This window comes from Bos mutus, chromosome 1 (assembly GCF_027580195.1).
Source record: "Bos mutus isolate GX-2022 chromosome 1, NWIPB_WYAK_1.1, whole genome shotgun sequence".
NCBI lineage: Eukaryota > Metazoa > Chordata > Mammalia > Artiodactyla > Bovidae > Bos > Bos mutus.
The window spans coordinates 118,316,362-118,332,011 of NC_091617.1; the positions used below are offsets into that span (position 1 = coordinate 118,316,362).

General features: G+C 38.5%; 1 protein-coding gene across 2 annotated transcripts in view; it reads right to left on the reverse strand.

The window, feature by feature from the left end:
- Nucleotides 1–2,702: 2,702 nt before the first annotated feature.
- AGTR1 (angiotensin II receptor type 1) overlaps nucleotides 2,703–15,650 on the reverse strand; it is a 54,070-nt gene continuing 41,122 nt past the window's right edge. Inside the window, exon 2 of one of the 2 annotated variants that reach the window (XM_070374846.1) lies at nucleotides 2,703–5,392. In XM_070374846.1, the coding sequence (XP_070230947.1) occupies nucleotides 4,267–5,346 (1,080 nt within the window). In that variant the 5' untranslated portion in view covers nucleotides 5,347–5,392 and the 3' untranslated portion in view covers nucleotides 2,703–4,266. The remainder of the gene's footprint in view (nucleotides 5,393–15,650) is intronic. The other variant, XM_005902433.3, reaches the window with a different exon arrangement.

Here is a 15,650-nt window from a genome sequence, read left to right on the forward strand (position 1 = left end):
TCTTGATTTATTTTCTTCACTGCTCTCAGGGAAATCATCCTCTACGCCAGTGTTCAAAATCCCCTGGGACTCCATTTCTTCACTCATTTCACTTCACTTTTGTGACCTGTCTGGATCTATTTTCTCTTCTTTGGAGCCTTTCCGTGGATTGGCAGCAAGCTACTTCTCACTTGGCTTCCTTTCATACTCCCTGTAACAGCTGGTTGAAATGTTTACTGTGCATTTTAAGCTGTATGTTACATAATTCTAGTCCCCTAGCATAGAATAGGTAACCATACAACATTTATTGAATCCATGAATTAATCAATTATTGGCTGAAAAAATGAATTTATCATGGGGGAAACTAGGATTGAAATGTAAATAGAAATATACAAATACATATATTGCACTTGAGCACTATATTAGTGCTCAATAATAATAATAATGAGAGCTAGGTGTTTCATTGAGCACCTAGATCCTCATAGTGAATATTCCTTTCTTATTAATTTACAAAATATCCCAGAAATAATGAATCCACCTAACCTCTAAATATGTTAATAAATAATAAACCATGGCATACCATCTTAAGATTTAGGTAAGCCGTTTCAACTTCAATATTAAATTGGTCTCACTGAAAAAGCAAGATTAATCATGAAGTTATCAATATCTATTTCACAAAATGGGGTGGGGAAAATCACTGTATAATTTGATGAAATAAAAGTGAAAACAAGGCCTGAAACTTACTTATACCAGTTAATCAATACATGAGATAGAGGGTATCTGATTACAATTATTAATATGTACCAGAAATCTTATCACCTATGATTTATAAAATGCTCTAGCAAGTTTGAAGTACTGGTAATCATTTGGCTTAAATGACTATTGAATAAAAAATGAGCTGTTACACAGTGGACATGGAGGGAGCTCAAATAGGGTAAGTTTATGCTATAATTTGGAGAAGGCAATGGCAACCCACTCCAGTACTCTTGCCTGGAAAATCCCACAGATGGAGGAGCCTGGTAGGCTGCAGTCCACGGGGTCGTGAAGAGTCAGATACAACTGAGCGACTTCACTTTCACTTTTCACTTTCATGCATTGGAGAAGGAAATGGCAACCCACTCCCGTGTTTTTGCCTGGAAAATCCCAGGGACGGCGGAGCCTGGTGGGCTGCTGTCTATGGGGTCGCACAGAGTAGGACACGACTGAAGCGACTACGCAGCAGCAGCATGCTATAATTTGAGACCAGCTAGAATTTATTTTTTAGAAGTGATTCTTTGTGAAAATAGTAAAGGATGTTTGGAGGTAGTGGCTGGTATTATATACCTGTGAAATTTAAAAAATCATATAAAAGGAAAACGAGGCACATGTAACCACAGTTATTCACTAAATAACTGTATCCTTGGGAATGTGAACATAATATGATGCTTCATGAATCCTGCCCAACACCCAAGGCCTCTGTCTAAATGCTCCCCCCACCACACCTCCCATCAGCTCCTTTATTTATCACACTAGTCTTTGGCCACTGTTGATGGAGTCAGATGAGTACCTGCTCTGTGCGGATTCTCCAGAATGACAATGACCTCTAGGATGAGGCAGCTGCCAAGGGCAGAAGAAATATTACAGCACTTTCTTCAATGCAGCTGCATCCCTGCTTTTGCACATGGCACTTGAATCTTTCCAGTAAAATTTCCTTTTCTGCTGAAATCTATTAAACATTCCTTGCTGCTGAGGCTATGGTGAAATATGGTAGCACTGAAAACAGTTACGTTTTCTGGAAAATATTTGGCAAAAGGTATGTTAAGAATATTAAAAATGTTCATATCTGTATAATCATTTATCACACTTCTAGGAGTGTATCAGAAAGGATTTATCAGATTCATATACTTGAATGTTTATGTACAGTATAGTTTATGATACTGAAAAATCAGAAAAATTAAATGCTCAAAAATTTGAATACTAAAAAAAAAAAAATTTTGAATGCTAGCAAACTGATGTGTCTGTATTTTGTAATGATATACAGTTACTTATTTATTCTTACGTTTGTTTGGCAGTACCCAGTCTTAGTAGTGGCACGGAGGATCTTTAGTTACGGCTTGTGGGATCTAGTTCCCTGACCAAGGGTCACACCTGGGTCCCCTATACTGGGAGCATGGAGTCTTAGCCACTGGACCACCAGGGAAGTCCCCTACAATAAAGACTCAATAGCTGTTTTTCTAAAACAAGTGTTAAATTGTTTTAGAAAAAAAATTTAATGGTGTAGCAAACTACTATGCTACGTCATTAAATGGAAAATTTGCATACAAAATACATTATGATTTCAGTATCGTGATTTAAATATGTATGTGTATATAATGAATACAAGAAAACATAACAAGGTACCCGAATGTTCAAATGGTAATTTTTGAGCTGGAGAACTAAATATGGCTTTTTTTTTTTTTACTGCTTTCTTACATAGTCTATGTTTCTTACAATTATCATGTATGTGAATAGAAAAACCCTACTAAAATTTTGTGTAAAATAATGTCTTATTTTAGTGTTACAAGGAACGAGTTTTTTTTTTTGTTGCATGACAAACTTTGGAAAACTCAAAATGGTATATTTATTCCATGTTGTGCAGTAGAAGAAAGTGTGTTCTTTGTATTTTCAATAGCAGCATATTAAATCTAAAACCAACAGTATTAAACTATCAGCTGTATCAAGATTTAAATGGAAATACATTTGAACTTATTCACAGTTGTCCTGTTTTAAAAATAAACCAACATTTATTTTAAGTAATGAAGATTAAATACATTGCAATAACATTATTTAATGTGAATATAACTTTGCCAAATTTTAATAAGATAGCAGTTTAGAGAGATACATGCACAGGTTGAATATATACTTTTTAAAACAGTAAGGAATATTTTATGATATATAATCTTTCACCACAAAATATATATACTTCTCAGATCTGAAATAAAAGTAACATGACTACCTGGGACTGGAATAACACCTTTACAAGTAATATAATTTTTATACATGACTACAGAAACATCATTATACAAATAGGCCACTCAGCTGGCATATTTCGGCAGTGTGAATCTATAAGACACGGGTTGGGTTTCACAACAGCTTCTGGAACCTGACAACTACTGCTTAGCGAGTCTTTGTATGAAATGCGCAGTAGCAGGTACAAGTGGGCCTCAGTTGCTAATAGCTAAATAGGCACGAAAGCTTTGCTGCCCTTTGGAAATTGGGCATGGCAGTCTTAAGCTCTTCTCTCCTGTTGCTCCTCTTGAGGTTTAATATATTCTAAGTACCTCATGGGAAATAGATGGGGAAACATGGAAACAGTGTCAGACTTTATTTTTTTGGGCTCCAAAATCACTGCAGATGGTGACTGCAACCATGAAATTAAAAGATGCTTACTCCTTGGAAGGAAAGTTATAACCAGCCTAGATAGAATATTCAAAAGCAAAGACATTACTTTGCCAACAAAGGTCCATCTAGTCAAGGCTATGGTTTTTCCTGTGGTCATGTATGGATGTGAGAGTTGGACTGTGAAGAAAGCTGAGTGCCGAAGAATTGATGCTTTTGAACTGTGGTGTTGGAGAAGACTCTTGAGAGTCCCTTGGACTGCAAGGAGATCCAACCAGTCCATCCTAAAGGAGATCAGTCCTGGGTGTTCATTGGAAGGACTGATGCTGAAGCTGAAACTCCAATACTTTGGCCACCTCATGCGAAGAGTTGACTCATTGGAAAAGACCCTGATGCTGAGAGGGATTGGGGGCAGGAGGAGAAGGGGACGACAGAGGATGAGATGGCTGGATGGCATCACCGACTCAAAGCACACGAGTTTGGGTAAACTCCGGGAGTTGGTGATGGACAGGGAGCCTGGCATGCTGCGATTCATGGGGTCGCAAAGAGTTGGACACGACTGAGTGACTGAACTGAACTGAAGTACTTTCATGTGGAAATCAAAAATAACAGAACAAGAGCAGACTAGGGAGAGGACATTTCTCCCAGTAAAATTTTCCAAATCAACACTTTCATCCAGTTTCTGACATCAGTTCTTTGAGTGGGCATCATCTACCTAATGCAAAACATGGAGAATGTGGCTTTGCTTTGTTGAGTTGCAAAGGGAAAGAACTTTTGTTCAGAGCTGTAGACAAGTCAGTTCAGTCCACATAATCTATTTTCTCCTTTAATTCTGAAATGCAGTCCATGCTCATTTGGTAGTGAGGTGTTGTACAAGAATGTTTTTCTTCTCCTTCTTTAAGGTGACTTCACAGACAGGTTTCAAGTGTGTTACTCAACCTCAATGCATGGGGCAGGCTTCTTGGTAGAGGAGTTTCCATTTTCTGAGGGGCGGTAGGAGAGTGTGCTCATTTTTGTCGACAGGTTTGAGTGGGATTTGGCCTTTGGGGGAATGTATTTCAGAAGCTGTAGAAAATATTTTTTAAATTTTTTTCCTAGAAAGCCATAAAAGAGAGGATTCAGGCAATTGTTAAAATAAGCCAAGCAAATAGTGATGGGCATGGCAGTGTCAACAATATCTTCAATTTTACAGTCACGGATGAGGCCCAACTGAATTAACACATCCATAAAAGTGAATATCTGGTGGGGAACCCAGGAAAAGAAAAAGAAAAGCACGATTGCCAAAATTATCTTGAAAATATCATCTTTTCTTGGTTTGTTCTTCTGAATTTCATAAGCCTTCTTGAGGGTCTTCCAAATAAGAGTGTAGCTTGTAAGAATGATCAGAAAAGGAAACAAGAATCCCAGTATATTCTTGGTGAGGCCCAGCCCTACCGGGAGGGTAGAATTTTGGGATTCGTAATGGAAAGCGCAAACGGTGATATTGGTATTCTCGATGAAAAATACATTGCGGTGGATTATAGTTGGCAAACTGGCCAAACCTGCCAGCAGCCAAATAATGATGCAGGTGACTTTGGCCACAAGCATTGTGCGCCGGAGGCGGGACTTCATTGGGTGAACAATAGCCAGGTAGCGGTCAATGCTTAGACATGTGAGTAGAAACACGCTGGCATAGAGGTTGAAACTGACACTGGCTGAAGCGATCTTACATAGGTAATTGCCGAAGGGCCAGCGGTATTCCATAGCAGTGTAGACAGCCCACAGTGGCAAAGTCAGTAAAAAGCATAAGTCAGCCAGAGCTAAATTCAAAAGAAAAACACTGGCCACAGTCTTCAGTTTCATGTAAAAGTAAATGACAATCACCACCAAGCTGTTTCCAAATATCCCCACCACAAAGATAATACTGTATAAAGTAGGGATCATGATAAATATGTAATTGTGCCTTCCAGCTTTGGGACAATCATCTTGGATTCTTTTAATACCATCTTCGGCGGAAGAGTTGAGGATCATTTTGATCTCTTGGGTTAGTCAGTCTCAGACACTATGCCAAATGCACCTAGAAAAAATAAAAATGAAAAAGATGGAAAAAAAAGAAATTTCTAGTTGTAAACAAATAGTTTTATTTCTTATTCATAAATACAGTACCTCAACTTTAGTTTTAGGAAAAAAAAATCAGATCATATTTTCTGGAGAAAAGCTGTAAGCAGAGAAAAATCTAAGATTGCACATTTAAATTAAGTTTCAGAACACATTGCTTTTCTATGGAATGATAAATATCCCCCAGATCAGTGGAAGTGGGTTCCTAGGTGAATATTTACATAGGTCCTTTGCCTTTTTTTCTAAGAGTAAATCCTAGATTAAAAAACATAATGTAAATCTCAGAAAATACTAGTGAATTAAATTAGTTATTCAGAACGACTTGAGCTTTTCCTTAGGTAAGCAAGACTAATTGTCTTAAACCTCAGAAATGTGACATAGCTGTACCTTATTCTTTGAACCATTTCTTTCATCTCACAATCTTAGGTATAAAAATTATTAGCATCCTCTCTTAAGTGGTTGGAATTGCTGCCTCTAGGTTACTGAGGAATTGATTTAGGAGGGGATAAAAGGGAAGGCTGAAGGCTTTGGGGAACAGCATTCTTTGTATGGTTTTCCAGGTCATTACATGCAGTCACCACTTATTCTTTTTTTTTTTAATATAAATTTATTCATTTTAATTGGAGGCTAATTACTTTACAATATTGTATTGGTTTTGCTATACATCAACATGAATCCACCATGGGTGTACATGTGTTCCCCATCCTGAACTCCCCCTTCCACCTCCCTCCCCATATCATCCCTCTGGGTCATCCCAGTGCACCAGCCCCGAGCATCCTGTATCATTCTTTAACTTCCAACTCTGTGTAGCAAAAAGGCCTGAATCTCCTAACTTTTGTGCCCACAAGCCATTTCTGGAGTTTAATCTCAATTAACCATTTGCTTAATAAAGGATGTAAAATGAATGGATTAGGTCAGGATTACCAATAAAATGTGTTTTGTTGGGGTTCAAGGCAGCAGCAGCAGTTCTTTAGGATTTTAGGAAGAATCAGATGCTCTGAAATGAGCTCCATAAAGACCTCTGCAAATATTTGCTCCAATATTTTATGTAATCAACAATCAAGCTTTTCATTGATGTGATTTAGAGAAGCATCATAGTCTGCCCTAGACAAGAGTCTATCTAAAAACCCTTGGAGGGAAGCTGAAGGTGCTGTGATGGTCACATGGCAGGATGGGGCACAGGCATGCTCTGAGGTGAAAGGCAGCCCTAGGCATCGGCTAGGCTGGCCAGGCAGGGGAGGGATGTTGGGAAGGACCCCATTGCTCCACCAGGAGTGGGTCCCTAGATGAGCATGGGTCCCTAGATTTGCTTCCTCTTGTAGCAAAGTGGCCGGGGTAAGAAGAGGAACAGGAATAGGACACTTCTAGTCTGCCCAGGAGAGCTGCACGTAGTGTCTGGGAGAGCTGGCTGAACACATGCACCTAAGGTAGTAGTGAGGTGGTGCTGTGAGAGGATGAGTCTCAGTTAGCCAGATTATAAAATATAACACTGGCAAAAAGAGGTTCTTAAGTGGCCTCTTTGCCTCCCCCAAGGGGGGGCAGTTATTCTTCCTACCTGAGGTTTTTGGCTCTACACCGTCTTTATCTTCTCCTTTTGTAGTCAGAGCTGTATGAACTAAATCCCTTTCTTACCTTTTCATTCACAGGGGTCTCAGCATCCACCAACAAGCAAATGTCACATGCTCTGTGGGGCCTTCCTAACTTGCCTGAGCAATTGGCTGTTTCATTTTCTTGTGCTCTTTTGGCACTTTGGATGTAGGTTTTGACCTATATATTGTAATGGCATGTTGACTTATCTGTCTCCTCCACTAGTTTGTCAGTGATTTGAGGATAAGGCCTGTTTGGAATCATCTTTTTCACTAGTGTAAACCCTCATACCTTCCAGAAGGCAGATGATAAATGTCTGATGAATAAGAAAACAAGTGGACACATGAATGGGTGAATATTATATAACTTAAAATTGTAAGTGGAGAGTATTGAGACTAATTTCTAGGGGGCTAATGAAATTAATTTACATTCTGCTCCCAAAGAATCTGATAGAAAATGCTCAGTGTCAACCTGAGCCTCACCTTTGATAATAAGCTAAAACCTAAACCCAACACAATTTAAATTGACAAAATAAACCCTTGGCACTTTTAGAAATCTGTAGTTTACAAAACAAAAGAAGATGAAAATAAGGAATAATTTAACAGAAACTAGGGCTAGGTTATGAGGGAGGTTTGATGTATTTCTTTTTCACCCAGAAGGATTTCTCTATACTTTCCTGATTTTTCAGTTTTTAAAAAAGTCATAGTTACTAAAAATATGCCAATTTAGAAGTATATATTCATTTAGGTAAACAAGTATTCTCTATTAAAAAGTAAATGCTTTATAAATGGCTAGCAGTCATTTACACCTTAATGTGGATTAATTATTTGTTCTTCTTCTAATATCTAGTTGAGATAAGTTGGATTTTGCCTAGGAAAAATTGAAAATGTCAAGGTTTTAGAATCTCAAAGATTAAAAGTGTCCTGGGTTGAACTCCATAACTCTGTAACTGAAAATAGGGAGAGTTAAAGATTTGTTTCAATCTGAGCATAAGGGCACTAAAAGGAAGGAATAAATTTGGGTGCCCTGAGTTGGGTGCCCAAGAGCAGGGAGGAAATTCTCTTTCTTCTCTTCATCTTACTTTGAGGGCACACAACTCTGGTTGGTTCCATTAATTTTTGTCTAGATGGGGTAGAATTTTATTGAGTAGGCCTGAACTGTAACCATCATTTATAAAAGAATTCCTGTGGAAAATTTTGTATTTGAAAGGACCAATTTATAAACACGGATTTGTAGTCCAATTCTTTCACATTGTGAGGTCAGCCTTTTCATAAGTTTCCATCGATCCATATTGACTAATATAAAAGGTTGCTCTGAACAACTAGAGCAACATCCCTGGAAATTTGAGTGAGGTATCTATTGTTTTAATGAGTATATTACTTGAGAAACTCTGAGCATAGCCCTGAATATACTAATTGGAAGAACATTTTATATAAATGTTTATGTAAGTAATGACCAAGACTTCCTACCTAGTAAGGAGAGAAGGAGAGGAACTTCAGTGATGAAAACATCAGGAACAAGCACGAGGAAGCAGAAATGCAAAGAGTGCATTCATCAGGCAGTTATCCATTCATCCCATATTCACTCAACACCTATTATGTGTTGGGGTAAGGAATGCAAAGTGAATAAAATTACAGTCCTTCTGCTCCTCCTGATCATTTGAGTCTAGCTGGGGGATTAGGAGTCTTAAAGCCAGAATTGTCTCTAATGTGTTGAATCCTTATACCATTCCATAGGCACGTGAAATATTCTGTATTTATTACTGACCCTGCCTAGTGGTGAGGATTTCCGAGAATGATCAGGGACGCGTCCTAGAGATGGTACGTAGGCTTTGGAGGATGTATGGAAATCAGAGTGGTTAGCACTTAGAGGCAAGCATCTGGCCAGCTAAGGTAGACTAGAGATTTTGTCATCGCTTGAACTTCTCCTTCTTTATGAACGCCTGCAGCTGCGTCTATGGGAAACTGCTCCTGTAAATTTATAGATACTGCAAGACCTTCTGGGTATGGATGGTGTACGAATGTGTACTGGATGGAAGGGTGACACAGGCCATACGGGTGTGCAAAGAATATTGTTCTCTTAGTCTGCACTATCGTCACTCGTAGGCTTCCCCAGAGAAAGCTGCTCCTGAGAAAGAGAGAAAAATGGAACTCCTATGATTGGAGTCGCCTTCGATTGATAATGAATAAATGGAAAAGACTAGGCTGCTTCTCTTTGAAGCTTGAAAGGATGCTATTTTGGTGAGCAGCTGAAGGAGGAAAAGATGTGATCTCCAAACTTTTGAGTCCCAGAAAGCAGCTTTTTTTTTTGTTTGTTTGTTTTGTTCTGCTGCTTCTCCCAGTAGGGTTACAGGATATTGAGTGAAAACAATATTGCTCTATTGTGACAGAGTGATATTGGGGCCACCTCTCTCTATTTCTGGGTCTTGCTGTAGCTTTTACTCAGGCTCTGTGGTTTACATGAACTCCACAACTTCATTTCCTCTTGGGGGAAAGAAGACGGAATTCAGAGTCAAAATGCTTATAAATGAATCTTCCTTTACCACTTATAGATAAGTGTAGCTCTGAATAAGTCATCGCATTTCTCTGAATGTAAGTCTCAGTTTCCTCATCTATAAGAAATGGGAGCAATGCCTCTTATTGCACTAAATTGTTGTTGTAATTAAATGAGATAACTTAAAAGTACTGAGTCTATCTCTGAGTCTTACTCTCAAGCAGTAAGTATTTAATAAGTGTGTTTTATGTGGATCTTACTATTATTATTTTGAATGCAAAGAAAGGGCTGGTTCAGCCATGAGACAAAAAAGCATGAGAAATTAAAAAAAAAAAAGTTTATCACTGGTAAGCTCTTTCTCCTGCCATTAAAAGGTTAAAACACCAAGCTGTTGTTCTTTCAAAGTATGAGTAAAAAATAATCTTAAGCAGCTGAATACATTTTCCATGAGTCAGGTGGGAACTCTCAGTCTGCTGCAAACACAAGGTTGGCTCATGGTGGCCACACCACATTTATCTACTGGTTGTTTAGTAGGAATTACCTTGCAGTCTTTGACAGCTTCCCTGGTTCTTAAAAACAAACCTAAGAAAGATTTTCTTTTTATCTTTTTTTTAAATTCTAAGAATATTTCCCCAAGACTTTCGTTTAGAATATTTTTTGACTTTTCAAGAACAGTTTTGTATTTTTTTCTTAATTTTTATTGGAATATAGTTCCTTCACAATATTTTGTTAGTTTCTACTGTAAAGCAAAGTGAATCAGCTTTACATATACATGTATCCTCTCTTTTATGGATTTTCTTCCCATTTAGGTCACCACAGAGCACTGAGTTCCCTATATGGTAGGTTCTCATTAGTTATCTATTTTCTACATAGTATCAATAATGTATATATGTCAATGCCAGTCTCCCAATTCTTCCCACCTCACCCTTCCCCTTGGTATCCATACATCTGTTCTTTATGTCTGTGTCTCTACTTCTGCTTTGCAAATAAGGCCATCATACCATTTTTCTAGATTCCACATACATGACTTAATATATGGTATTCACTTTTCTCTTTCTGACTTACTTCACTCTGTATGACAGTCTCTGCTGCTGCTGCTGCTAAGTCATGTCAGTCGTGTCTGACTCTGTGCAACCCCATAGACTGCAGCCCACCAGGCTGCTCTGTCCCTGGGATTCTCTAGGCAAGAACACTGGTCCACCACATTTCTAAAAATTGATTAGAATATTAATACCTCCTTAAGCTTTTATTCAAGCCCAAACCAATCTAATTAATTTGTCCATTAGAAGCTCCTTTATAAATGAGTTTGCAATCTGAAGAAAAAAAAATACTCTGAAGTTTCCTATGATAATAAAGACAGAACTAAAAGACCAAGTAATTATATTTTGGGATAATCTATCAAAGTATCTTTCTTAAATACCAGAAAGAGTAGGTCAGTGTCTGTAAGTTTCTTGTCATGATGGAGAGCTCAATAAACCATCCTGTTCAAAAGGCATTCTCTTTATTGATCCTATCTTATAATTCAGACATTAGAAAGCAACTTATTTTGCTCCTGTGTGTTTTCCCCCCAGTAATGAGAGAGGCATTCTACAGGGGACAACTCTTAAGTCAGTATCTGTTTGTGAATTAATTGAATCATAGAAGCTGGCACTAAACTTTTTAGAGTTTCTACTTGTTCCTTTTTCAAATCCACTTGTTCTTATATCTTAACCTTCTGTTCTTATTTTATGGGGTCTATTTCTATCCTTACCTCCTTAAACATTTTGAACATCTGTATGTTAAGAGCCCCTATTCAATTGTTTTACTGTTTGTAGTTCTTCAGATGTAAATTCTATTTGTTTCATCTGCAGACATGAAGGCATTTGCCTTCATTTTAGGTTTTGTAGTCTTTGACTGTGAGTCCATCTCTAGTGAAAATTAGCTTCTGTAGGAAGTCTGAGTGGTCTGGAAGGAAGTGGTCTGTAGGAAGTCTGGATGGTGGTGGTGGGTGAAATTTCTGCTTGGACATACAACTCTCAGTTGATCTGGAAAAGTTCTTAGAGCTGGTTCTCAGCCTGGTTTTCTACCCCTTACTTTGCAGTTATTGCATAATAGGCCCTCTGTGCTGTGTTTAGTCACTCAGTCATGTCGTGTCTGACTCTGCAACATCACAGTCTGCAGCCCATCAGGATCCTCTGTCCGTGGGGATTCTCCAGGCAAGAATACTGGAGTGGGCTGCCATTCCTTCCTCCAGGGGATCTCCCCAACCCAGGGATCGAATCCAGGTCTCTTCTTTACCATCTGAGTCACCCCAAAGTACTGGAGTGGGTAGCCTATCCCTTCTCCAGGGAATCTTTCTGACCCAGGAACCTGGGGTTTCCTGCACTGCACACAGGTTCTTTACCAACTCAGCTACCAGGGAAGCCATTAGGCCCTCTACCCATTCTCAAATTTTTACTGGTCTACAGAAGTTATTTTAGTCTTAGATCATAATGGGCAGTAGTTTTCCAGTTCCTGGCTTTAACCAGGAAATCCAGTTTCAGTTGCCTTCAGTACATGAGTCTAATGGTCTTTACTTCCATTCTGGTAAAGTCATTAGAACTTTATCTCAACTGTGTATCTGGTGTTGGTTTGTCCCTGGCCCATGTGGTCTTAATTCTTCTTCGGTGCTCTAACGTGATACTTAATGTAGAGAAAAAAGGTTAATATCCATGATTGCTTAATCCATTGTCCTCATCTTGACTGGAAGTTGCTCTACACATTATTTGGTGATAATAGTTAAGTTGCTTGGATCCAATAAGCTTTAGACTATAGTCTTGTCCTTCTTCTTGCTCCACCCTCTCCATTGTGCCCTTTGATGAAGCATCCAAGTCTTTCTGGATGACACTCTCATTTATGCTGGGAATCCTTGAAGCCATGTAGAAGAAAGCATGGCAGAAAGTCTATATTATAAGGCACGTGACCTACTCTCAAGTCAGATACACAGGAGAATGCCATGCTTTTGTTTGATAATCCCAGCCTGACTCCTTCTCTGTTACTTTCCCTGGAGATGATTTCATTTGCCTCTGCAATTCCCAGATGAATCTTTCTCTTAATACAAAAATACGTAGTAAAAGTATTAATGCCATATTAATTAAATACTTAAGATTCAATCTTCTGAAACTTAATGCATACAAGAACTGGATATGGAACAACAGACTGCTTCCAAATAGGATAAGGAGTACGTCAAGGCTGTATATTGTCACCCTGCTTATTTAACTTATATGCAGAATACATCATGAGAAACACTGGGCTGGAAGAAGCACAAGCTGGAATCAAGATTGCCAGGAGAAATATCAATAACCTCAGATATGCAGATGACACCACCCTTATGGCAGAAAGTGAAGAGGAACTAAAAAGCCTTTTGATGAAAGTGAAAGAAGAGAGTGAAAAAGTTGGCTTAAAGCTCAGCATTCAGAAAACGAAGATCATGGAATCCAGTCCCATCACTTCATGGGAAATAGATGGAGAAACAGTGGAAACAGTGTCAGACTTTATTTTCTGGGGCTCCAAAATCACTGCAGATGGTGACTGCAGCCATGAAATTAAAAGACACTTACTTCTTGGAAGGAAAGTTATGACCAACCTAGATAGCATATTGAAAAGCAGAGACATTATTTTGCCAACAAAGGTCCATCTAGTCAAGGCTGTGGTTTTTCCAGTGGTCATGTATGGATGTGAGAGATGCACTGTGAAGAAGGCTGAGCAAGGAAGAATTGATGCTTTTGAAGTGTGGTGTTGGAGAAGACTCTTGAGAGTCCCTTGGACTGCAAAGACATCCAACCAGTCCATTCTGAAGGAGATCAGCCCTGGGATTTCTTTGGAAGGACTGATGCTAAAGCTGAAACTCCAGTACTTTGGCCACCTGATGCGAAGAGTTGACTCATTGGAAAAGACTCTGATGCTGGGAGGGATTGAGGGCAGGAGGAGAAGGGGACAACAGAGGATGAGATGGCTGGATGGCATCACTGACTCGATGGACGTGAGTCTGGGTGAACTCCGGGAGTTGGTGATGGACAGGGAGGCCTGGCGTGCTGTGATTCATGGGGTCGTAAAGAGTCGGACATGACTGAGCGACTGAACTGAACTGAACTGAATCTACAATTAAATTTCCCTCCAATTGAGAAGCTCCTGTTTATCAGGAGCTTAAATAAGTTGGTTGTGATGAATACCCCAATTCCCCAAACAACTCTCTTCATTCCTATGGTATTTCCTCCCACTCTTGTCTGTCCTAAACTCTTGGGTATTTCTGTTGTATGAGTTGTTGTTGTTGTTGTTGTTCTTTAATTTCAAAAAGAAAATATAAGGATGAAAGATATGTGATTAAGTCTAATCAGGTGCTTAAAAATCTTCCTTTAACATGTTGGTGTTAATGAAAAATATTCTTCTTATATTAAATATAGAAGGTCATGGAAGATTTTCTAGTGAATATAGAAAGAGACTCCAGAAACTAGAAGAAAAGGAAAATGACATCTAATTTGGAAAAAATCTTGTACATAAATGAACCCCTGTCCTTTAATACTCCCAAATTCCTCACACTTGTGGACTCACAGAATTTCACCCAGGGAATCATAATCACATAATCATAATCACATTTCAGAAGATCAGTATCTCAGGAGGCAACATCATTTTAATGCTATGGGTTTTGGAGACTGTTTACAGGCCTCTTTTTCAACAGATGAAAGAGGCAGTTCCTAGGTGGGCATCTCAGTCAGCAACAGCTGCTTTATCCAACTTTGTGAACAAAACCCCAGATTTCATATGGGAAGCCACTCCACATTTGCATCTTTGAGACTTTAAATCAGGAGCAGAAACTGTTTACTTCATTTCAAATTCCACTTTAAGGGGTATGAGGAAAGTTATTGGGAAGGAAAGGATGCACTAATTAATTTATACCCCTAAGAAATGATGATAATATTATAGAATTTCCATGTATTATGAGTTTTATGCCAGAGATTATTGGCCACATGACAATTCATTGCAGATTAAAGTTTTTAATGTTATATAAATCACATAGCCATAAATTTTAATGAAGCTAGGAGGATTAAATATTCAGTATATTGTACATGTTCCCCCAAAGTGCCCAATTTCCTGATTGCAGCAGGAATATTCTTTGAATGACAGTCTACAATTCGGTCCTGCACAATGTGTAAGGAGGCCTGGGTTCTAAGTTTGGCTTTTCAGATCATTGGCTAGGTGACCCTGAATGAGTCACTTAGCTTCTCCAGACCTCCCTATTGTCATGCTTCAAAAAACCTTTTGAAACACTGAAATTTCATAATCTTTCTTCTGATAGGTATGCATCTTTTGAAGACAAAGGCAATAATGGCTTGACAAGTAGAAATTACCTGATAAATCATAAAATTAGCCAACTATTTATCTGTTGATATAGGTATTATTAGTGTCATAATGGTTTAATAACAGTGTATAACTAAATCTAAGAACTCTTTTTTTTATTAAAAATGAAATGAAAAGAATTTTGCCTTTTATTGAAGATAAATAAGCTGTACTTAAGATCACTAAGTAGAGTTAAGCTGACTCACTGGAAAAGACCCTGATGTTGGGAAAGATTGAGGACAGGAGGAGAAGGGGGTGACAGAGGATGAGATGGTTGGATGGCATCACTGACTCAATGGACATCAGTTTGAGCAAACTCCAGGAGATAGTGAAGGACAAGGAAGCCTGGCGTATTTCAGTCTTGAATTTGCAAACAGCTGGACATGGCAGAGTGACTAAATAACATAAGTTCATTATGTTATAGTGATAGTAGGTTTTTCTTCTGATTTTTTTTTTTTTTTTTTAGATTAATTATCTATCCAAAGAAATGTTTCCTCAGCAGAGCATTTGGATATCTGGTTGTGACTCTAGGTTGATGAAGTCAAGATTATAGGTTTGGACATGATCTAGACAGAGGATGAGATGGTTGGAAAGCATCACTGATTCAATGGACATAAACTTGGGCAAACACTGGAGATGGTGAGGGACAGGAAGGCCTGGCATACTCCAGTCCATGGGGTCTCAAAGAGTCAGACACGACTTAGTGACTGAACAACAACAACATGATCTTGACTAGCTATTTTTACTCCATTTATGATCAAAGACTGTGAACCTCTCATGCA